The sequence below is a fragment of the Paroedura picta genome, chromosome 7 (genome assembly GCF_049243985.1).
Source record: "Paroedura picta isolate Pp20150507F chromosome 7, Ppicta_v3.0, whole genome shotgun sequence".
NCBI classification, from domain to species: domain Eukaryota; kingdom Metazoa; phylum Chordata; class Lepidosauria; order Squamata; family Gekkonidae; genus Paroedura; species Paroedura picta.
Genome location: NC_135375.1, coordinates 54,956,712 through 54,981,521, shown reverse-complemented (window position 1 = coordinate 54,981,521; position 24,810 = coordinate 54,956,712). Strand labels below are relative to the sequence as shown.

The 24,810-nt window shown below is 40.7% G+C and overlaps 1 protein-coding gene across 8 annotated transcripts in view; it reads right to left on the bottom strand.

Moving 5' to 3' along the window:
• The window catches only part of ZNF475 (zinc finger protein 475), a 56,014-nt gene that overhangs the window by 11,039 nt on the left and 20,165 nt on the right, over positions 1-24,810 (bottom strand). For 2 of the 8 annotated variants that reach the window (XM_077344391.1, XM_077344390.1), the window contains exon 1: positions 11,078-11,290. The exons of 1 other annotated variant lie outside the window; for it this stretch is intronic. In XM_077344391.1, coding sequence (XP_077200506.1) covers positions 11,078-11,165 — 88 coding nt within the window. In that variant the 5' untranslated portion in view covers positions 11,166-11,290. Of the gene's footprint in view, positions 1-568; positions 619-1,695; positions 1,904-11,077; positions 11,291-13,698; positions 13,773-24,810 lie in introns of those variants that run through there. 5 more of the 8 variants (XM_077344387.1, XM_077344388.1, XM_077344386.1 and 2 more) reach the window with 5 other exon arrangements.

The window sequence follows — 24,810 nt, the reverse complement described above, 5'->3', positions numbered from 1 at the left end:
CCTAATGTGAGCTGTCGTTTGATTGTATGATCGTTTGCACGCTGCCTCGAGTGATAAAAAAAAAATCCCCCCCCCCTCACGGGCTCGATTTTCGGCTGAATTTATTTGTAAAAAATAAAGGGACTTTATTTCAGCAAACGGGCTTTTCAGTGGTTTGTGCTTAGTGACTAAAAGTGAAGGACTGAAGCCAGGGAAGCCTCTAAACAGAAAGAGGCTCGCCGGTGCGTTTATCCCCGCTCGCTCGGAGAAAAAAAAATGGCGATCGCTTCGCCGGAAGTTTGGAGGAGAGAGCCAGGGGGAGGGACTTTGAAGAACCAGTAACAATGGTAACGCACAGGTCTTTAGCGCTACTGTTGCAGATTGGTTGCAGGAGTGTATCGCTATCCGGAGGGTGAATCCACTTTTCTGGATTCCCCTGAAAGCGCCACAACGAAGCGCTTTTTGCTGATTGGTTTCAGGATTGTTGCAGATTGTCTACGACGTCGTGGGTTATGGCAAATTAGTAGCGTTTCCAAATAGCAACCATTCTGCTACTTTGAAGCCGTGCGAAATGGCCCCAAGTCATTACCATTGAGGGACAAACTAGAAGTGATGCTGGATATTCCATGAATGGTGCTCCTAGCATTAAAAAAAAAAAACAGGGGGAAAAGTCAATGGGTTCAGTTTGGATTAGGAAAGAAGTACTGGGGCTAAGTCTTTCCCCCTACACCCATATATTTGCTCAATTGCAGCTCCACATGACCATTTAAGGTCAGGAAAATGTTGCAAGGAGAAATGCTACTTTCCATCATATCATTTTATTTATTTGTTTGTTTGGATTTTTATACCACCCATTCTTTACAGCTCTGGGCAGTTTACATGGAACACCGTAGATATAACAGTTATAACATATCAGCAACAGTTTCAACATTGGGAGGAAGAAGAAACTGATGCATTACGTAACAAGTCCATATTAACAGTAAACACATCTAGTGTATAATGTAGAGTAACTAACTTGACTTCTCTTGTCAGAAGAAGGCCATCTGACATGCTGCATTACCTTTCTGTTATGCTAAACAGACTCCCAAAGGAATATTTTACCTTGATTGTAGAAATCCTCTGAAGAAACTCAAGGGGATCCCACAGCAGCCTGCCTACCCAGTCATTGTTTCCTTGTATAGATGAGCAACTTAGAGTCATACAACTCTTGGGGGGAGCCCTAGGGAGATTTTCAGTGCAGTGTTTTTTAGTAGCTAAAGATTGCTGGTATAATTGTCTTGCTTTGTATTCTTACCTCCCTGCTTTGAAACTGAAACAACATCTTCAGCCAAATAATCAATTGGATTATTCTCCTCTGAAAGTGGTGGTGGAGGAGATATGGCAGTCACCCTCACATCTCAAAAGGTATAAAGCTATTTGAGAACAATGGCAGGTAGATATAGTTTTACAAATCCTAAGAGGGTTTGCATGTTATATAGCATGGATGGATGGGAACTACAGCAATGACTCCAAATCATGATTTAGCAACATTCTTGAAATTTTGAATTAGATACAGTGGCAGCCACTGAATTGTTAGACTAACTTTATCTCCTTTTTTGAAAGGTACCATCTTGCTGAATCAGGGGAATGCTGTGGACAGAATTTATCTTTATTACAGTGAGACTTTTGATAAGACTCTACATAATAATCTTGGTAAAATGGAGTCTGGATCCTTACTATTTGATGGTTTTGTAATTGCTTGATAGAGTGCTTATTGACGATTCCTCGTTCTCTTGGAAAGGAGTGGTAAGTGGTATGACTCGGGGATCTGCCCTGGGCTCTGTATGGCTAAACATTAGGAAGAACTTCCTGACAGAGTAGTTCCTCAGTGAAACTTGCTTTCTTAGGAGGTGGTGGGCTCTCTGATTATGTGAACAGACAGATCCTGAGAGGGAGAGATGAATCAGTGAGAGGGTGGGGATGAATCAGTATTCAGCTCTGGTTGCCTTTCTTACATTTCCATGGTAATTCTGATAGCCACTTTGGGGACAGAAAGAAATTTTCCTCCAAGCCACATTAATCAGGGATCTTGGAGGTCTTTTGTAAGGATAAGTACAAACCTGCTCACAAACTAAATTTCATGATGAATTTTGATCAGTTTGTGGTTTGCAAAGCAAAGTTCATGGCAGGTAAGTCTGCACAAAGTTTTAAAGTGTTTGTAGCAGCTCATGAACAAATACTTCTCCTAAAAGACTATTTGTGTTCCAGCTAAATGTTTATACATCTTTAAAACAACAACTTGGAGATCATGCAGAGGAGCATCTGGGGAAGGTCTCCCGCACATTTGATGTCTGTAGTTTGCCTGGGATCAGTTCCATACACATCTGAACCTGCACATTTCAAAATGCCAGGTGGTCATTTTGACCGGTGCCGATTCAGGACTGTATAGAATGGTTCCTATACAAGCTAAAGACATAGAAGAAGAAGAGGTGGCTTTTATGCCTTGCTTTTCACCACCCAAAGAAGTCTCAAAGTGCCTTACAATCACCTTCCCTTATTCTAACCACAACAGACATCCTAGTTTCTGAGTGATGGGAAGTAAAGCTGTCCTCATGCAAATTGTGTTTAGAAGATTTTTTAAAGCAAAAATGTTTGTGATTCTTATTCTGTAAGGCTGATCCATCACTAAGAAATATCTCAGGCTATGAGAAGAGCTGTAAAGATCATAACAGAAATCTTTGATATACTTTACTAATAAATGCTCTGTGAGACCTTGCAGTATTTTCCTGTCATTTTAAGAAAATATGTTTTTTTCTGCTAGTTTAGCTTCATTTTAATATATGTAATGATGAAGTTGCTTTGTGCTATCAGCCAGCCCCCCACTGCAATCAAATTTTATTTTAAATTTTCTTTAAAGAATTGATATCCCAATATTTTGTTATTAACTCACATGCAAGGTTTAACTTAACTACATCTGTGGATGTTATTATGAGTTTGGCAGAATATCGTCAAGGATTCCATTAACTGCTTGCTGATTGCAGGCTGAAAATGTGAAGTGAAAATGTGAACCTGCATGGTTGCCATTAGCAGTATTGTTAGGAAACCAATAACACATTTGAAGCCTTCCCACACTGTGGCCCATTCTTCTTGCCACAGGCAACAGCTGTAGTAGTCTTAACAAGAGTCTACATCTTTATAGCACTTTGAAGTGTAGAAATGTTTCACAGACATCAATTTATTTATTTATAATTTGGCTTTTATACCACCCCTCCCCACAAGTGGGCTTGGAGCAGTCTGCACAATAAGCAAAGAATATATAATATTAAACATTCAATAAATGCATTAAAAACCTAGTAAAAACCAATACAAATCTCCCCATTCCCAGCAGCTTCACACTCTAGCCCACATAGATACGCCCCCATAAGGAAACAAGAAGAGAAGAAGGGAGAAGCCTGCTTAATATTTAGGCTGCCCTTTTCCTCAACTATAGGCCAGGGAGAAGAGTGCTGTTTTACAGGCTACACAGAATTCTGACAGCTCTGTCAGGGTCTAAATCTCAGCTGGCAGCTTATTTCACCAGTGTGGAGCCAAAATCTTGTCGTCCTTTGTGAAGCAAATGAATATTTTTTTTCTACCTTTGCAGGTCGGAAGGGGGAACAAAGTGGCTTATCATGAGATCCCTACCTAGTAAGTTGATGACAAAGGTGAAATTCATACCATAGTTCTTCTGATTTATAACTCAGGGAACAATCTAGTCTAAATGGAAGTAATTCTCATTTTGCTCAATGGCACTTATTCATAGGAAAACATTCTTAATACTGCAGCCTCAGTCTCTAATCCACTACTTAACAACAAAGACCCCTTGATGGCAGTTGCAATAATGATTATGTAAGAAAAAAAAGATGGACATAATTCAGTGTCATCTTTCAAATGCTGCAAATTTTAGTTTACCCACAGACTTTTGTGGTGGCCCTCAGAAAACTGTCAGCAAACGAGAGAATAGTTGCAAGCCACTACAGTGTCATGGGGAAGGATGATTGGAAAGGATGCCCATGAACTTGTCAGTGTCTGTTTTCAACTGAATGATGTATATACCAAGCATGCCCAAGCTGTAACCTTTTATAGCAATAGCAAGCAGAAAGGGCAAGTTTTCTCAACCAGGGTTGAAACCCTAGGGTTTCTTGATGGCCCTGGAAGGATATCCAGAATGGATAGGAGCTCATTGATTTTCAATATATTTTTGAAATGTATTGAATATTTATTGGGTGATATGACCATCCGTGGTTATGTTGACATGCTCCCCCAATGGCCCATAATAAGACTGGATGGGTGGAAAGGAAGGTGTCCTTGGTGTGCATGAACAGCTATGCTTCCCAACCATATTTTGCATGATTGCACCACTTTGGGGGGTTCTCAAAGCCTGAAGAATATTTCAGGGGGTTTTCAATGATTAAAAAAAAGTTGGCAAAGGCTGCTCTAGGGTAAACACTTTGGAATGAGTCAAGATACTTTACTAGGAATTAATCAGACAAGAAGAGAAACCATAAAGAACCTGCTAAAAATGTAATCTATTGTTGAACTTCCAAATCTCTGCTGGTTTTATAATTTATTTGGTGGGTTACACTATTTAGTCAATTTCTTATCTGCCCAGCTGGGAATGACCTGCAAATTCACGTCCATAAATTTATACTTAGTTTTAAAAAACTAAATTAACATGTCTCTATAAAAGGCAAGGTAAGTGTGGCTTCCTTTTGAAGTGTCAGGATAAAAGTGAGTGGAAGCCAAATGGGGGTCATTGTTCACCTTTGAGATATTTGATCCACAAGCAATGGCCTTAATTCATAAACCATATACACGTAATCAGTGTAAATCTAGATGTAATGGACTAGCTGGATTCAAATTAGACAATTTATAGAAATACAGAAGCTAATTCAGATGTTGCCAGATGGTGCTGCTTTATATGCAATAGATCACAGTCAGAAGCTGACTAATCCAGATTTACATTCTTCTTTATAAAGGAGAGAACTGCTTTAAACCAAACTTTACATTACTTTTTCAAATCCTATAATATTTTTATCATCACTTATGTGTACAAGTGGTATTTTCTCTACGTATTAGACCTAATGGCTGAGTCCAGTCCTCTTTAAAAAAAAAAGAAAGATGCGGTGCCTTGCCATGTGATGATTGAAATGTAAGTTGCCGTGATCTAAATTGTTGGCCTGTGGAGGAAGAAAAAGGGTCTGGGGTGTCAATATTAAAATGGTAGTTGTATCCCAAGGGGTCGAATTGACTGTTTTGTTCAGAAAGAGAGAGAGAGAGAGGCTTTGTGTGAGACAGTGTGTGTGTGTGTGTGTGTGTGTGTGTGTGTGTGTGTGTGTGTGTGTGTGTGGAGGAGGGATCCAGAGTGTGGTGTTGAGGAGTATGAAGAAATCTGTGTGGAAAGTTATGAGTCTAAATAGCAAGCAAAGACAATATGTCTGGAAGTTGTTAGCTTGGATGCAAAGTTGAAAAGTTAAGCTGTGTGGAAGCTATTAGGCTGGGTGGCAAGCTGGGAAATTAATCTTTGTGAAAGTCATTAGCCTAAGTGGCAAGTGAGAGAATGCATCTTTGTGGCTATGTCTAGTTAAAGAAATGTAGAGAACCTATCTGGAACCATTACACTTATGGAACTACTGAAAGCATCAAGCTTATGAAACTACTGAAAGCATCAAGCTTTTATTTTGCTTGAGCAATGACAAGCCTTCACAACCTGTTAGAACAAAAGATGTTGGGAATTTGCTTAATAACTGGTCCCGAGCTCTGTGTGTAAAAAGAAACTCTCCCCTCCTTCCTTTTGAATTGCTAAACTGTAACCCAATTAGAAACTTAACAGAGATCATTATAATCTGTGACTTTTTAGTATAGTTCAAGGATGACAAAACTAATTTTTCATTACCTGTTCCAATACCTTCAAGGTATAAAAATGAGATCACAAGAATGTAGATTGTAAAGGACAAATCTGTTTAGTGCACTTTCAAATTCCCAATTAGGAAACAAAGGACATGAACATGCAAAAGGGATGATTGAAGCCTTAAGAAAGGTCTATGGAGAGCAAAACCAACCTAGCAAGATTTCTTTGTTTAGAGAACATTTTACCAATTAGGCTGCAAGAATGTGCAAATGCAGAAACCCATATGGAAAATGTTATTAAATCTAATTGATAAGCTTGCAACTTATGGTAAAGTGCTATAAATGAGTATTTACAAAATGGGACTGTTTCTAAGTTCCCTATTTAAATCTTATTCTGCATCTATTTCTGCATTTAATGGGAAAAATTTTAAGTTGGAAGACATTCTGAGGCTAATAAGAGTTGAGTAGTGTAAACAAAAGGGCTGTCATGAGAAGCACAAAAACAAGAATAAGCCTGGTCTGAGAGGCCAGGTCAAAGGAATTAAGTCAACTGACTACAGAAAGCCCAACCCTAAAATCAAAAGAACTGTCCCTCTGTTTTAATTGTAACAAGCCAGGTCATATCTAGTGGGAGTACTTGGCTCAATAGAAGGGCAAATGCCAGCACCAACAAACAATTTCACATTCAGACACAGGACAGAAGGATATTTCCCAAAGACAGCAATTTAATTATCACCAATTTAGTACAAATGAATGAAAATTACTAGCCTTGGATAATTGCTAGTGGTATAAACCTATGACATTGGTTATTAATTTGTTTGATAAACTGGGCACAAATGCTTCAGGAAAAGTGCACCTAGCCAATGGAGAAGGAAAAGGAAAAGTTACACTAAATTTCCAAATAGGTGGAACTAAGACTATTGCAGATTGTTATCCATAATGCTCTTAAAGTTGGGAGATGTCTATGCAAAAAAACAGTGAGATCTTTAATCAATGTTTACAAGGTAATTATTCCCTTTTAGGAATCCAAGGCAGAAAATAAATATTACAAATAAAGAACGTAGTTTTATTAAAGAAAACACATAAGACAAATAATAGACTTTATGCAATTACACTAAATGAGGCTGGGGACTTACCTCGGCCCCAGAGCCTCTCTTGACGAGGCGGCGGGCGGGGCGGCAGAGGACGCTCGGCGTCCCGAGAGCGGGGAGGCGAGGCGAGGTGCAGGGCGTGTGTGGGCACACCAGCGCCCGTGCTCCCATCGTGCCTATTTAAGGCACGGCGGGCGGTGGCCCGCCCTCTTTCCCCGCCCGGAGCCAAGGCAGTGAGCAGCCGGTACCCACCCACCCACCCTCTTGTTGTTGGATTGAAGTGTTGCTGTTGCTAATTACTTGTTATCTTTGTCGCAGCTTTTATGGGGGCAGAAATGGCACGGTGAAGGAGCCTCTTAGAAGGGTTCGATGAAGGCATCGGACTGGGTAAGTGGGGCCTCAGGCCTGAGGCGGCTTGAAGCGAGCTAGGCTAACCCGCAAGGGAAGGCTGGATGCTCGCTGAGCCAGGTGGCCTATGTGTCAGAGGAGGTCTGCGCCTCTCTCTGGCACATTAGGTTGGAACACCTCCCTGTGAGGGGTTCAGCGCTCCAGGGTGACCTGCCTCCCAGGGAAGGGGGCAAGAGGGGCACCCATGAGCGTTGAGCCAGAAGGTTGCGGTTATACCGCTGGGTTAGGCTCCTTCAACCATGACCATTGTGTTGCCAACTTGCCTAGTGTTAAACAAAATAAAAGCTGTCGCCATGTTTGAAGCCATCTATGTGTCAGCGTCATCCTTCCGCCTCTTCAGCACGCCTGCAAGTCAACACATGTATGCAAGGAGGGAGAGGGCTAAGTTTTACAAAGAAGGGGCAGTAAGGCAGTATAATTACCAATCTGAATCACAGAATCACAGAATCATAGAGTTGGAAGAGGCCATCTAGTCCAACCCCCTGCTCAACACAGGATCAGCCCAAAGCATCCAAGAAAAGTGTGTATCCAACCTTTGCTTGAAGACTGCCATTGAGGGGGAGCTCACCACCTCCTTAGGCAGCCTATTCCACTGCTGAACTACTCTGACTGTGAAAATGTTTTTCCTGATATCTAGCCAGTTTGGTGTAGTGGTTAGGAGTGCAGACTTCTAATCTGGCATGCCAGGTTCGATTCTGCGCGCCCCCACATGCAACCAGTTGGGTGACCTTGGGCTCACCATGGCACTGATAAAACTGTTCTGACCAAGCAGTGATATCAGGCCTCTCTCAGCCACACCCACCCCACAGGGTATCTGTTGTGGGGAGAGGAATGGGAAGGTGACTGTAAGCCACTTTGAGCCTCCATCGGGTAGGGAAAAGCAGCATATAAGAACCAACTCTTCTTCTTCTATATTGTTGTACTTGTAGTTTAAACCCATTACTGCGCGTCCTTTCCTCTGCAGCCAATCTGGGTGTAGGGAACATGGGAAGAAGGAGAAGAGCAATGCAAATGAGCTGGCATTTGAGTGGGGCTTCTGGCAGGATCCAAAGTCACTAGAAAGGCAATTTGGGGTGCCTAGGTGAAGGGTTTTTATACTCTCTTCCTAGCCAGGTACATGATGAGAAGTCACGTAAGCTGAGGTGGGCTTTAGACAAAAGGTGTGATTGCCCTCTGATTGGTGTGACAAAAAGATTTGATCACTTCACAATGGCAATCACCACTTTAGCAGTACAATGGCTGAGATGGGGTGGAATGTCAGGAAAGAGGATGGTCTTTGACTTGATTGAAGATGCCTATGTGATACCCAGTCCATACAAAAAGGCTGAGTTCATGAGCAATGTCAATTGGTCAAAACATGGAGACTATTGCTCTATTTAGAGTGCCTTGAGCTGGTGGCCGGTTATTTTTTTATTGATGAGTTTTCAAGATATACTGAGTTATTTGTTGAAGGAAAAATTTTGAGGCAAGCAGAAGCTGAGAGACTACATCACCATGGTTTCTAACAAGTTCCACAGGAAATCTCAAGCTATCCAGTCTTACTATAGTGGTGAGTACATGTCTAGAGCAGTGTAGGCCTTCCTAAGGGAACATGGAATCCAGCACAAACTTCATGTATTCCACACACCAGAACAGAATGTGGTTGCTGAGTGAAAGTATTGTTCCATAAAGAACATGGTCAAATGCAGGCTAACTGACTCAGGCCTTCCCTGCAGGCACTGGAGAGAAGCTACAATGACCTCAGTTTACTTGTAAAACAGATTGCCAAAGCCACAGATAATTTTTTTTTATGAGTTAAGGGACAAAAAACCAGAGTGTGCAAATCCAAAGCCCATATGTCCATATACTAAAAGAAAACAGATTCAAAGTAGAACCCAGAGCCAAAGAAGGCATCTTTGTAGGCTATTCTCTAGTGATCAAAGGATATAGAATTCTAGACTATAGCACTAACCACATTAGAACTTGTTCTGTCATGTTACAAGGCCAGGATCCTGTGTGGAACCCTGAACAATTTTCCAGACCTTGAGGTTGGAAACAAAAGTAATCAGACCTTGTGAAAAAATGTATATAAATTATTAAAATAATAAATTAGACAATTCAGTCTTTATGGCTTAGCAACAAGAAAATGAAGAAACGAACGTTTGTATCTAATTAAGTAATTATTAGATGGCCAATCTCTAGCAGTATAAAAGCAATCTATACATTGTAGTCCATCTTGATGAAGCGTAACACATCTAAGCATACTAGCATGGTATATTAGCATAATTCCCTATGGCCTATACCTTTATATTAGCATCAGGTAGTCTCATAGGTCCAATCAAGACTCTTCTTCATTGGAAATTTCCAGAGGATGTTGGTAACAACTCTAAATTCCATCTGCTTATGCAACTGAGCACAGGTTCCCATGATTAACCAATTGCCACATTCTTGAGTCCAGCCTTGAAAGAAACAAGGATGGTATCTGCAGGTATATTGAGATCATGAACACCTGCAAGCCAGACTAGGCCTTCTAATATTCATGTTAAGCCATGAGGTGAGATTAGGGAGTTTGGCCTCACAGATATCTTAAAGGAACCTCAAGACCTTACTAAGTTACTGATGATCTTATTTAATCCCCCCCCCCAAATTACTGAGATGACTGAAATATTAAGCATTTATTTACAGAAAAATGATCTTCATTGTATTTTATGTATAATTAATAAAAATAAATAATACATTGGGGACAATCAATCATGATGGTTGTTACGATAGGCCATTGCTCATCACAGGGGTTTATTTGAATGTTGAAAAAAGTTAAGAATACAGAAGAAAAAATGAGTTATGTTCTTGTTCTCTTTCTATGGGGCACATTCTTACGTCTGCTAGGCTGAAGCAGTATAGATGGAGAACCTGGGCCTCAGGAGAAAGGAAAATGCTCTATGTGCTACAGTTTGGCCTGCAACCCTAATCTTTTTGGAACAAATCTAAGATCATCCGCCTAAATCCTAACCATTTTACAGCTAATTATTTCCATACATGTGACCTAATTATAACGGCCTTTGACTTTATGCAGTAAACGTTTAGCTTGTTTGCTTAGTCTTTCTTGTTTCCTTCTTCAGACCCTATTAAAGTATATGATCTTAGGAATGAAAGATATAGAGCAGTCATATCAATAAGCTCCTTCCAATGAAAGTTCTGTGAAAACATGAAACAAGATTGTACATGTACTCAAAAGCTCCAAACAATACCTCTTCTGATTGAAAATATAAAAGTCTGGGAAGTTCCTACTGCACCAAATTGATAAAAATAAAATTACTTTTAAAAACTCAGGAGAGAACTCTGTTCCCTACCTGACACTAGAACCCTGCAACCTTGTCTACTGGGTGTCCTGTACAATGTAGCACAAACACAGCAGGATCATCATATCAATAAAAGGCAAGCAACCACTATTCTTCTCTCACATCTCTCTCTGATGTGATAGCGTGACAGATATTTATTATTATTATTATTATTATTATTATCATTTACTGAGAATATTTTCATGTTGTTTTTGATTCTCAAGAAAACTGAAAAACTAGCAAATGGTTCCCTTTCATCATTTCACAAAGTAGATCCAGCAGGCCTTCAGACTGACAAGATTTCAATGCAGGATAAATTGCAAATATACTATTTTCATTATTTGTATTATTAAAAAGACTAATTTGGATCTGTATTTCCACCCTGCCAAAATGATTTTTAAAAATTCAGCTTACCACCTAATAACAGTAACACTTCTTTCTCCATTCTATGCTTGCTGTTGATTGATCTTACCTTAAAATCTTGGTACTTAAGCCCCTGCATTATTCCTCTGTCTATACTGAGGCATTAGCAGAAGCAAAATATTAGGTGTTAGTATCACCTTTCTTAGTTAATTTAGTAGGTTGGCATCTTGTGTTGCTATGGAGTTGCACATTCCTTTGTTTTATCTCTGCTATGTTGCTTAGCAACATATCAACAAAAGTGAATTCACAGGACACACAGGAAGCTGATTGGCTAAGAACATTGTTTAGAAACAGGGTGAGGGAAAGGCATAATTTGTAGAAATAGCTGTTAGAGAATGGAAATCTAATAAGATCCATCAAAGGGATTTAACCAGAATCACCCCAGCCCCTTGTTCTTATTGCTTGCAGTAAAGTCAATTATGTTGCATTTTGAAGGAAACAGGATTATTTCACAAGAATAAAGGAAAGAACTAGCTGTAATTGTAGTTGCCAATATTGGTTAAAGGCTTGTGTAGATTTTAGTTCGCTATACCGTGACTGTGACCCTGTAATATACAACCAAATAGATGAGAATATTCTATGGAAAGGTATTTCTTACTGTAGCTACCATATAATTAGCATGTTATTTATGTTTTACATAAAAAGTATATATAACTTCTTGTCTTATTAATATTCCACCAAAAAAATCCAAGTGGACTATATATGTGAAATCTACTCACAAAATATGATTACTACTCATTCATGCTTTTGTTTTTTCAACAGAAAAATAGAAATTCTTGATTCTATGCATGGCTAATATTCATGGTAGCAAATTACATGAGCACACCTGTATATACAGAAGTGGTATACCTCTGAATACCAGATACTGGGAACCAAAATCAGGAGAATCTCAACTTGTGAGATTCTACTACAAGAAGAATAAGAGTTGGTTTTTATACCCCACTTTTCACTACCCAAAGGATTTTCAAGCTTATAATCACCTTCCCCTCCTCTCCCCACAACAGACACCCTGTGAGGTAGGGCTGCTCTGTAAGAACAGCACTATCAGGGCTGTGATGAGCCCAAGGTCACCCAAGCTGGCTGCATGTGGAGAAGTGGAGAATCAAACCCAGCTTGCCAGATTAGAAGCTGCTGCCCTTCACCAGTACACCAAATGGTTTCATGAAAAAGAATAATGGAATATATTAGCTTTGCTCTAAGCAAGAGAGGACACAAGTGAGGGCTGGATGTAAGTAAGGGGTGGTATATAAATTGAAAAAGAAAACAAATATGATCCTTATGTTCTTATACTCTATTCCTACAAATGTGTTTGTTAATAAAATAAGAGGGTTGTACTTACCTGTAACTGCTGTTCATCAAATGGATTTTTGTGCAGGCATATATGGCAGTCCCACATGGGTCAGCATGCTCATGTGTGGGGCCCAATCCCAATCACAACCATATAATACAGGAAGAGATGACTTAAGCCTTACCCTGTGATGGACAGAGTAGGCATGTGCAACTGGCTGTGCATGTATGCTGACACTCTAGCTGTCCATCCTTTTGCTTGACAAAGAAAAGAACTAGAGCATCTCCACTCCAGCTGTTGAAGATGAGAGAATTCCCTGGTGTAGCTACATTTCCCCCCTGAAGGTCCTGATTTCTCCATCAGAAAGGTAGTCCCATTTGAATGGCTTCCCAGTGGGCAGGTGGGAGTCTTATCAGGAAACAATTCCTCTTTCTAAAGTGACAAAGAGGTGCTGCTGCTTAGTATGGCTGGCAAAGGGAACACAGAGGTCTGGGAGAGAAAAAAGAGGTTGGCAAGCTGTGGCTACTCGTCTCTGGGGGATATGCTGCTGCTTCTTTTCAAGCTGGCACCTCTTGTTCTATAATGGGCCTGACTATGAACCTTTCCCCCTTCTCAGCCAATTTCCTTTTCACCCTGTTGGTGAAGTAGAGAAGCCAGAAACAACCAAGCCAGGCCATCTGTCCCCAGGTGGAACACAGTTGATGAAAGGGAGCATTTAACTGTCATTGTCCCCGTATAGGAGTTAGATATTCTGATACACAGGTTAGAAACCTGTTATAGTCTGTTTTCAGGAAATAACAGACTAAGTGCAGTATGGTGACTTGTTTATTTGTTAGATCTCAAACTGAATATTCCCAAGGGCAGAAAATCTAAGGGGCAGATTAAGGTCTCTGTGGTAGAAGCCCCTCAAATATGAAACTGGGATGGATAACGTGAGAAAATATTTGATGTTTTACCATCATATGATAAACTAGCAGTTTCTACCTAGTTTTTTTCCTCTATAATAAGTCATAGTTAGATTGTTTCTGCAAATTAAGCCTCCCACACAACTATACAGTTTATTGCTGAATGTCAAAACCTTTCTTCTCTCTCACAGGGAAATATAGGTCTGCTTTTGTTAATCCATAGACATTTCCTTGGTATATATGAACAAATAAGATTGTAACAGATTAAATATCAGGACAGGGAAGAGGAAAAGGGAATCCCCACAGGTGTAAACAGCATTTATTATTTACCTAATAGGTGATTAATATCAAGTGAATAACAACATACTAGCAGGCCAGGCCTTGAACAAATCTCAGACTTCTCTATTATTTAAGTTTACCTGGTGATAGGGCAGAGTTGTTTGGGCTGTTAGTCCTCTAACATTCACAAACCTGCATACTGGAAAGTCCCACCTCTCCACCAAGATTCTAAACCAATCCTTGTAGCCTCATGCAAATTCAAATTCTTACCATCCAATTAGAACTCATGGAGCTCCGCTGGATAGGAGTGGGTGAGCAAGTCCTGATTCTTAAAGGGGGAGAAAAAAATTGACTTTCCTGAGGTGTGGGCTAAGATGCTCTGATTAAGGATGTCAAATTCGATGGGATTGTTTGGGCTTTTAGGTTGGATGGGTACACATAAAGGAGAAAGCTTATTTTTAGGTGATAAATTAGTATAACAGCAAAAACCAAAAGCATCACATCTACCTGGGCAGTTTCTGGGCTGTTGAGTAAAAGGGAAAAACTATGTTTGAGTAACCAGGTCAATCAAACCTCCCAATGTTTATTTCCTGTATTTAGTCCCAATGATAAAGAATTCATTCTTGTGGGCAAAGGATTGCAGTAGTTGGATGGCAGTGGAGTCACTTTACCCTGATAAGCTGGAACATTTGAAACCTAGTGTGAAGAAATACATTTTTGTTTGGAGATATGAACTGAGAAAAAGTTGAGTTTTATTCCCCCCCCCCCCCCGGTCTCCCCTGCAAATAGGCATATGTGCAAAAAAAAAAATCATACGGTTTCAGATTTGGCCAGAAACAATTTGGCTGAATCCAAAATGCATGAATACCCCTTCAGTTTTCCAAATTTGAAAAGTCTCAGGCCTTTTTGTGTGCATGATTCTGCTCCCCACCTTCCCAGGCAGCAGCTTCTCCACAAAGACAGTGCTTAAGAAAGAGAGCACCTGCCATACAGCTGTTGATGACAGGCATCCCTCCTGCTCCCAGCTGGGGAGGAATTTAAATGGAATGGGCCAGCTGTCTGGCCAGCCACATTTAAATGGAGTGGGTAAGGCCCCTGTCATTATCAGCTGATTGGCGTGCTGGCTGCTCCCTTTAAATGTTTGCCCCTTCTTGGGAGTGGGTGGGGCGCCTGTTAGCATCAGCTGTTAGGTGCATGCTCTTCCCCCCTGCCCTCTCAAGTCCTGCCTGAAACGATGGCTGGTGGGTGGAAAACATTCAAACAGCTGAATCATGGCTGAATTGTGATTTGGCCACCCTGGTTCAGACTATACGGATGAACTGAAAATGTATCTGAATCACCACCCTCTCGCTCCAGCTATAGGTTGATAATAGCACTAGTGGAGGGCGCTGGCACTTCAGCGAGGCTAGGAGGAAAAAGGGATAGAAGGATGAAAGCCAGATTTCCTTCAGGTTTCAGGGGAAATGCGCATGGGAAAGAGGAAACTCCTCTCATCTTTTGCCACCTCTCACAAGCTAAATTACAATAGGAGGGGTAGGACCCATTGAAGAATCAAACAGAAGACAAGTAATAAGGTACTGAGATACCAGTGTTGTTGTTGTTGTTGTTGTTAGTTGCGAAGTTGTGTCCGACCCATCGTGACCCCATGGACAATGATCCTCCAGGCTTTCCTGTCCTCTACCCTTCCCTGGAGTCCATTGGAGATACTTAACAATTATAGGAATATAATGAGTAGACTTCTCTGGAGTCTACAGACTTCAAAGGTTCTTTAATGTCCAAAAAGTCCCAACGCGTTTCACCGTAAGCAGTCACATTAGTCTGTCTAGTTGCTGGGCCAGCCCTGCACAGGAGGAAGTTGTAACTCCTTCTCCCCTACATGTTATGCTTCCAGTCTGAAGTGAGTCCCCATATACCATGTACCTAGGAATCTCAGGTTTGTGCAGGAATTCCCAATCATGTTTGTTTAACAGTCATGAAGTGGACTTGGAAACACTGCTGGGTAGCATGACTGAGAAGCACTAAAGAACTGTTCTATGTGGAATGCCTTAAACTCCCCTACTTCTTTGCCAATGTTTCTTGCTTTCCATTAAACATTTTCCCCTTCTTATTTAATCTCCATGACCAATGGAGCTGAAATCTGTTCATGCCCATCAATAGTTGCCCATCAATCTCCAGTTTTGACATATTATTTCCTAAACAAATGGTAACCATATAAACTAAGCTTGTTGTTCCTGTTTGGTCCTTGAATCAAACATCTTCATTATGCTGTATACAAATTTACTATTTACCTTCTACCTAGATGTAAACTGGTAAACTGGTAATTTCAGTTTCATTGTATCTGAAGTAGTGAGCATATACATGAGTCTTATAGCTTGAATAAAACTTTGTTGGTCTTAAAGGTGTCGCTGGACTCAAACTTCCTTGTTATATTACAGTGCATCACACTTTATGCAGCTGCATATTTATCAAAACACATACTCTGAATCAGTTGTCTCTGCAGCATAGAACTGGTAAGACTACATTATTGGATAGTGATGGTGACTTTTTTGTTTGTCTGCTTTTAAAACTCTTTGGTTTGATTTTTTCTCCTTTCCATTAACTTAGTTCCAATTTGCTAGTAGAACTGGCAACAGCATTGTTTGTTTTCTGCTGCTCAGCAACGTGGACTAACTAATGCAAACATGCTGCAGTGGGCCAGCTGTTTCATTGAGGCAGGTAAACAAAGCAAGTATAGAAAGGAGTTGTAAGAATATCTGCCTCTTCTCTTAATTACAAATGGAACTTATGAAGCCATTTCATGGGGCCTTAGTAATAAAGTTGTCAAAACACCCTTTTCAGCTCTGTAAGGGGCAAGTATTTTCAGAGTACATGTCTAATCATATGCCACTTTTACTTTCAATCCTTCCCTGTTTTCCTGAGGCAACTTTTCAAACTTCCCAATAGGCCTTTTAAAGGAAAATAGAAGAAATTTCTGGACAATAGAATGGACTCCAACAACTAGAGCTTTTTCTCAGTTGCTACTTTGCATCCATGATACTCGCTTTCTCTGAGCTTGTGGTGCAACATCTGACCTTTCAGACTTTCCCATTCAAATATTATCTCTGCTCCTCATTGCTTACACAGATGTGTCAATGTCACAACCAGAGAAAGAGAATGAAGGCATCTAGGCATCACAGACTTGGAGCTCACCAAGGACAGGATATTGAGTAAACCTTTCCAGCAGATAGAAAAGATCACATTGCTACCAAAACACATTTAAAATACTCATAAGCCACTTTTGGCTTTGAAGTTTGGAGGGTTTCTGTAGAGCTGACCACATTTGCAGCTGAACCAACAAGAACATTTCCACATATTGAAATATTATTATCTGTGACTGGACATTATCATCCTATCAAATTATAAACTACATTTTTCATCTTTGTTATGAATTTTATAGCTATTTAAGAATAGAATCTTCTGATAAATTTGAACTCTATAAAAAGAAGGCACAGAAAGATTAATCAGCAACAATGACAACTAAGCAATGGAAAGAAAATATATATGTGCAGCCAACTAGCACATGATAGCATGAGATCGCAAGGCATTTGGTTGAGGTCGACCTGAACCGATCAATTCCCATAGCTCCCAAGTCTCCCTCCTATGGAAACCACTGCTGATTTGTCCACCCCACAAGGCCATCAGTATATGATGGTGGGTTTAACGTTCTCTCTAATGTTCTACCATTCTACTATACTGTCTACTGTTACCACTGGATTATTATTGTTACAATTACTGAGTTATCTGTACTGTTTCCTGCTTTATGAAAACTCCCCTGAGCTTTTGGGGAGGGTGGTATCATTAACAGTACTTTGCTGTTAAAATAACAGACTGAGGGCCGGGTGGGTGGAGAGTGGGTGTATCCCAATTGGGCCCTGCCCTATTATACTTTTCTTTCATTTTATTTATGATCCTTCCTCCTGTTGTTTCTCATAAGAAGATGAAGAAAAATAAGAGTTGGTTCTCATATGTTGCTTTTCTCTACCCGAAGGAGTCTCAAAGACCATTTACACCCTGGAAATTTCACTGCCTTAGCCATGCAGGAGCACAAATTGTGGGTGGTTGAGGTGCACTGGGCCAAATGCTCCCCCCGTGTGCGTACTGGAAGAGGTGGGGTAACCTGCCACAACTAACACTCCAGCCTGCAGCCCAACATGAAACCTCCAGTGCATAAATAGTCAAAGTGGCTTTCAATTGCCTTCCCTTTCCTCTCCTCTTAACAGACACCCTGTGGGGTAGATGAGGCTGAGAGAGCCCTGATTATTACTGCTTGGTCAGAACAGCTTTATCAGTGCTGTGGTAAGCCAAAAGTCACCTAGCTGGCTGCATGTGGATGAGCAGGGAATCAAACCTGACTCACTAGATTAGAGGTCTGTGCTACTAACCACTACACCAAGCTGGCTCTCTAAAGAAAAGAAAAACTGACATCTATGGATAGGTGGAACTAATGCCAGAACTAATAGCCAGAAACAACAATTTCTGGGCTAAACTTGGTGTGATGACATCTTCATGACCAACATAAGGCTGCCACAATTTAAAAGTCATTTAACAATTCCACAAGAATCACACCTACACAGTGGCATTCTTATTTCTTGCTCCCTGGGCCTCTTTAAGGGGAAAAACAGATGTGGGATGGAGAGACTGTTTTGACACTTGTACAGGGGGTTGAGAAAACAAGTACCTTGGCCTTTCATTCTGTGGCAGGTCCTCATGGCATTTTACAATGGCTTGAAAAGGGTGGCAGTGTCCTTGTGTCAGCAATGAGGATGCCATCATATCAAGTTTGTCCCTTAAATAGCAAAGCGAAGAGGTTTCTTCATCTCACCTGTTATCCCCTATTATTCTTTTGTAATTTTTTCTTTCTCTGCTGTTTGCAAAGGTTCCTTCTTGAAAAGATAGGTTTAGAAGGAGCCTGTTTAATTTTTCAAAACTCAAAATGCAGAACTTCTCATATACTTTTACCATATGCTTCCTATTACTTTTGGTCCATGACCAAAATATACGAGAAACTGGAAGTTCTGAAAGATTTCTTCACATGCTTTATAGATTTTTGTAGAGCTCCTAAAACCTGTAAAACCTGCTTAAACAGAAATGACAGTAGAACCACTTTGCATTAACGTTTTGTGGTAGCTACTCATCATCCAAGTTGTTCAGCACAGCACCCTCACTAAGTATGTTGAATTTAGGGGAGAAGGTTGACTGAAGGATACCCAGTGACCTTTATGACAGAGTAAAGATTTAAATCTGGATCTCTCCAGTACCAGTTTGACACTCTAAGACCAATTATGCATGGGAGGGATATGCCGGACCAGCACTTGCATATTAGCAGGGTGAATCCCGCAGACACATGATGTTGCGGTCAGCCTGGCTGCCTCCTGGCCCTGGCCCACTTTATGGCCTCCGTTGCCCTGTGTTAAGGGAATAATGATTTTTCAGCATTCCCTTTTTTAACATGGGTGCCATTGGTGTCCATGCTGGGCTGGGTCCATGTACAGGGAAGAGCCGGACTGTCTAGGCCTGGCTCCTCCCCCACCTTCAGTGTCCCAAGAGAGACACAAAATGCCCCATTTGGCTTTGTAATATTGTGGAGCCAAATGGGGCATTTGTCGACCCCCATGGTGGTGGGATAGCATTGCTATGCTATCCTATCCTCATGCAGGGACACCCCCAACCCCCACCATCACTGCCAGGACCTGTCTGCACAACTCAGGAGTGGACTGTGTGTGCCGGGGGATTTTGTCCCCCATGCATACAGGGGAAGCAGCAAGGCATTGCATGGAACCGGCAGTGGCCTGACATGGCCGTCGTTGTGCATAATTGGTCAGAGTAAGCCTTTTAAAACCTTTTGACCATGGAGGAGCCTCTGAAATAAATTCTCAGGCTTCAAGGATCCCCGGAAGTGATGTCAACTGGCCACACCTCCCTATCATGCCCCCAGAAGTGACATGGCACTGGAAGTAAAATAACCACTTGCACTTTGCTTCCTCTCCCTGCCTTTACTACTAGTATAGTGGCTCTGTCTCATGTAGGCCAGAAAGATGAACAGCTGAGAAGACAACCCAGGCTCCCTGTACTACAGCACAGATTACCTTCCCTTGATTTTTTACACCCACCAAGTCCTCTATGTTGAGGCAATTAGTTCCCTATCTTGTGGCTAAGTTCATTAAAGCAGGGGGGGGGGAGGCCGTGGGCCCCTTCTAGAGCTCCCATGGACTCCTGACTGGGAATGCCTGATCTAAGCATTACACCACCCTGTCAAAAGAAATGAGTGCAAATACTAAGGGGAATACAACCCATGGCATTCTAATTATGCAACCTGAAGATTTCTTGAAAATAATTTATGTCTCATACTTATCATGAGATTGTCCCTATCCAGAAAGAACAAAAAATGGGCTTCAAGGAATCTGAGATCAATGCTGTTACTCCATCCAACTCCCCTCCCCGCGAGAGAAAGTTGTGTAGACTTAGAATTATCTTATTTGGAGGTTAAGGAAGGTGATGTGAGCCCACAGGACAGCATATCTTTTTTACAATTTTTTTTTGTGTGAGAGAATTTGCCAAGACATGTAGGAGAGATTGATACAAATGGCAATCATAACAAGAAAAAAAGGATTCAAAACAATCTTTTATTTGACTTTGCAGGGGGACTCTATTATTAGTCTTGGCGCCTAGCTTTATGTTCTTGTAGGCTGATCAACATCTGGTATCTGAACTGCTGATTTTTTTCACTGCTCTTTCTAAGACTTCACCTGCATGTCTATTTGTTCTTCCTTGGTTGTATCTCACAAAGTGCCAATCAAGATGAATAATACTAATGAAAATAACTCCCAGGATGAACTTCCTCCTAAATGTATTTGTGGAATTCCTTAAGACATTGATGCATTCTATCTGTATAACAATAACACTTGTACAATATTTTATAGAATTTTAGCTGCATACCAATAACAACTGCACAATGTTTTATATAATTTAAATGTATTTATTTTTGGAATTTGTGTGGGCCAGTATGGCTGATTATATAGTTTTGAGAAGACATACATATACCAAATATATGTTATGAATAATTAAACATTTCTTTCTATATACAATCAAGGCTCAACGAATCTGTACTACTCTTTCAACTATATGCTATCACATATAAATAGAGCCAAGAAATGGAATAGACACTGGAGCTTGGTAATATAGGAGCAGGAATTATTCTTAACAGCCACCATTGGCAAGGAACTGATTTAGTCTAATATAATGGCATGCCTGGGAGCACCCCCCCTCCCCCAATATAGATGCCTTCCATATTGCAGTGTGTGTGTTTCATTTGGGGGGAATACAGAAAGCACAAACCATTTATCACCATGATTGACACTTGGTGAACTTCACCAATTGGATCCTAACATGTGCATCTCAGCAAGGAACTTTGTAGCCAGATTCTATACCAATTGATATTTCTGGACCATATTCAAGGGAAGCTACATACAACATACTAAAGTTCCATGTTAGTAAAAGTTAATAAAGCATGTGTGACTGTGGCCCCCAAGTCAGCTTGCCACAGCTGTTGGTGAACTAGTGTTAGCTGATAGAAGTTACTCGAGGAAGCTTCAGACTGTTTCCCCCCATGACAATGTGGAATCCACTTATTTCTGCATCCAATTTATTCCCTACTCAACAGACCCACCCTCAATAGCCTAGGCAAGTTCAATCTTGTCAGATCTTGGAAGCTAAGTGGGGTCAATCCTGGCTAGCACTTGGAAGGGCAACCTTCTAGAAATACCAGGGTTGTGATACAGGGACAGGAAACGGCAAACCACCTCCAAATGTATCTTGCTTGACAGCCAGACAATCTTAGGAACTCCTGGCTATATTACACACATGGCATCCAACAAATAAATAAATAAACAAACCTACCCAACAACACTTTCCTCTTCTCTGCATTATGTACTTATCCTCTTTCCGCCCTTCACTGTCTCCAGACACCAGTTAAGCATTTTTACAGCTGTCCTGGTTTTAGATGGAAAAAAGCTGATGGTATTGTGAATTAGATCTCCAGATGATCATACCACGTGACTATTTGTGTGGTTTCATGTATTCCAATAGCCAACAAAAGTTCACCATGACTACTTTCTTGAACCTCCTGCAAGAAATGTGCAGCACAAGTAAGCATATAAACATGATGGGAAGTGTAACAGTAATTCTCCCAGGCCCATCCCAGCATGCCAACCCAGAATGATACCAATTGTCAGTGGCAATGATGATTGTAGAAAGGTCCATGAAGACCAAAAGGGGCATGCATAGGTCATCTAAGAAGGCAATGAAGACTGTTTCTTTGTCATGATCAGGTCTGAATCCAGATTGAAATAGATCTGGACAATCAGTGTCTTCTAAGAACAGCTGGAGCAGGTTTGTCTCCACATTCTCCAATAGCTTCCACATCTCCCTACTCCCTATCAGGTTTTATGACCAACATTCATTTTCTCCCTTCAGTATATTAGCCAAATTGGCTATTTCCAAGCTGAAACCCAGTTCCTGTTTCCTGACTCTTTGGCACATTTTATTGCATTCCTTTTGCAGACATAAACAGTTGTTAAGATTTTAGGGATTCATCACTGCACACTAAGCACCTATCTCCCTAAATACACAATAGCTATCACTGCTTCTCTTAAGGAACTCTTTATCCTGGACACCACCTATTATGTCACACCTTCTTTGGTTAAGATGGCTAATCACAAAAGGCACAGATCCAGAGGGCAAGTGGTAGATTTCACATATCTTGTCAATGTCCTTAAGAGTAATTAATTCAAAAGCAATCATATCAGCTTGACAAATGGACATGTCTAAAACATTCAGTGTTGGCTGCTATGGATTGGTCACAACAGGCTGTTGAGAGTTCTGCTATTTGCTCCCGCAAGCCAAGATGTACAGGCTTCTTACAGCTCCAAACTGCATCATCCGATGTCACCACCTGGATGTGATCGAGGTAAAGCAATGTTGGTTTTCTTTATTCTCAGCTCTGTTACAAAGTAATTTCACACATGGTCTCTAGCTTGTGTCTGGATGGACGCCATAGTCACTCTGTCATGCTTGGTTTCGCCTACTGTAGTGTAAGTTATTCGGCTTCTGAAAATTCAAGCTGCAAGATGTTTATCATCACATTATCCTAAGCTCCTTATGTCGGGCAGTTTATTTCCCTACTAGGATATAATGACATTTCTACTGAATTTTTTTATTGGGATGAGTGATGCTATAGTAAGGACGAAAAGAGAAACAGTGTTGTTATTTTTAAAGGGCATTTCATGTTGAACTACTTAAAAAGTTAGTCTGTTTTGCTTTAAACCTCCCTCCATAGAGGTTTCAGAATCAAGTAAGGATTCATCTTTGTATTTGTTTTATTTTGATAACCTTCATCAGGGATGATCATAGAATTCCTAGGTACATGGACTGTAGTACAATTTCTATTGTTGTCAGTTTAGCCAGGATATCACTATAATCTAAATTAACTGAGAAAGAACTTTGGTAAATACTATATTAAGTACAAGTTCACTTTAGGACAACTATGGCAGTTGCCTCTACAGCCTGCAGGTGTGAATCTGTTGGAGATCCCTGGCCTGAGAGAGGTTCACCTGGCCTTGACCAGGGCCAGAGATTTTTTGGTCCTGGCCCCAATCTTTTGGAATGAACTCCCAAAACTGTTACAGTTCTGCAGGGTATGAAAATGGAACTCTTCCACCAGGTCTAAAGTTGAGGCTAGTGCATTTAAAATCCAGGACCATTCTCCAGGTTACCAGCACATCAGACCTCCCTTGTCATTGGCCTTCTATGGCACAAGAATACAGTCTAAGAGTGCGGCTGGGGGGTTAGTTTATATGCTGCCAAAGAGGGTTGTTGTTTTATGAGACTTTATGTGGGGCTTGTTATTTTGTTACCTGCAACTTATGGGGGTGGTGGGATATAAATGTAGTAGTAGTAGTAGTAGTAGTAGTAGCAGCAGCAGCAGTAGTAGTAGTAGCAGTAGTAGCAGTAGTAGTAGTAGTAATAGATGACAAACTAGAATGTGTTCAGAAGAGGGTGACAAAGGTGTCTGAAGACCTAGTCCTATGAGGAAATGTTGAAGGAACTGGGTATATTTAGTCTGGATGAGATGATTAAGAGGTGATATGATAGCCATCTTTCCTGCATTGTGCAGGGGGTTGGACTAGTTGATCCTTGGTATCTCTTCCAGATCTATGATTCTATGTTTCCAAATGAGAGCTTGGAAATAGTGGAAACTATGGCATCACATCCCTGCTATACTCTCTCCCCTCCCCAAACTCTGTCCCCTCCAGGCACCACCACCAAATCTACCAAAATTTTTCACAGTGCAGTTAGCAACCCTACATACAGTGGCTAAAACTTTATCAGATAAGATATCTTCAGAGCTCCAGAGAAAACAAAGCAAAACACACAAACCCTTTCACCACACAATGCAAATTATTATTTTCAGTTATCAACACTTGTGACAAGTACTTTTCCTAGATGCCACTAGCCAAGAATCTGTTAATTGTATCATTGAGACCAGTACTCATTCCCCACATGTTGGATAATGTACTTTCAATGTGCTTTTGAAGCTGGATTTTCCTTTGTGAAACAAGAAAATCTATTTCTAAAGTGGATTGAAAGTGCATTATCCAACATGTGCAAAATGAGCCCAACACTCAGACTTGATTCAGCAACATTTCAACATTTCATTTAGTGCCATGGGAATGGCATGCAATAATACAAATAGTTGTGAGAAGAGAAATGAGAAATGGTTATTGGATAGTGACTTCACAATAGATTGAAGGCTTTTTTCTCAGGGTGCTTTAAAGTATATTTACCCCTGACTAGGAAATAGCACTGGGAGAGTTTATCAACAAGCAAAATGTTGCTAAATCACCAGAAATGACCTTTCTCCCACCTTTCATCTTTCCATCAGTATCACTCTTGTTGGTATCAGCATACTATTTCAGAAAAAAATAGAAGACACACTTGCTCTTTTGTAGAAATATTTAACATCATTATAAGTTACCGTCACTGTAAGTTGGCTATGACTTGAGGGCATTTTGCATTTATGAGAATAGAAGGCTAGATGTTTTATAGACATTGTGATGATACCTAATGAAACCTAATGGCAAGACAATATGGACTAAATTTAGAATACTAGACACGAGACTGTTGCAGCTTATTCTGGTTCCCTGCAAGCCAAAGAA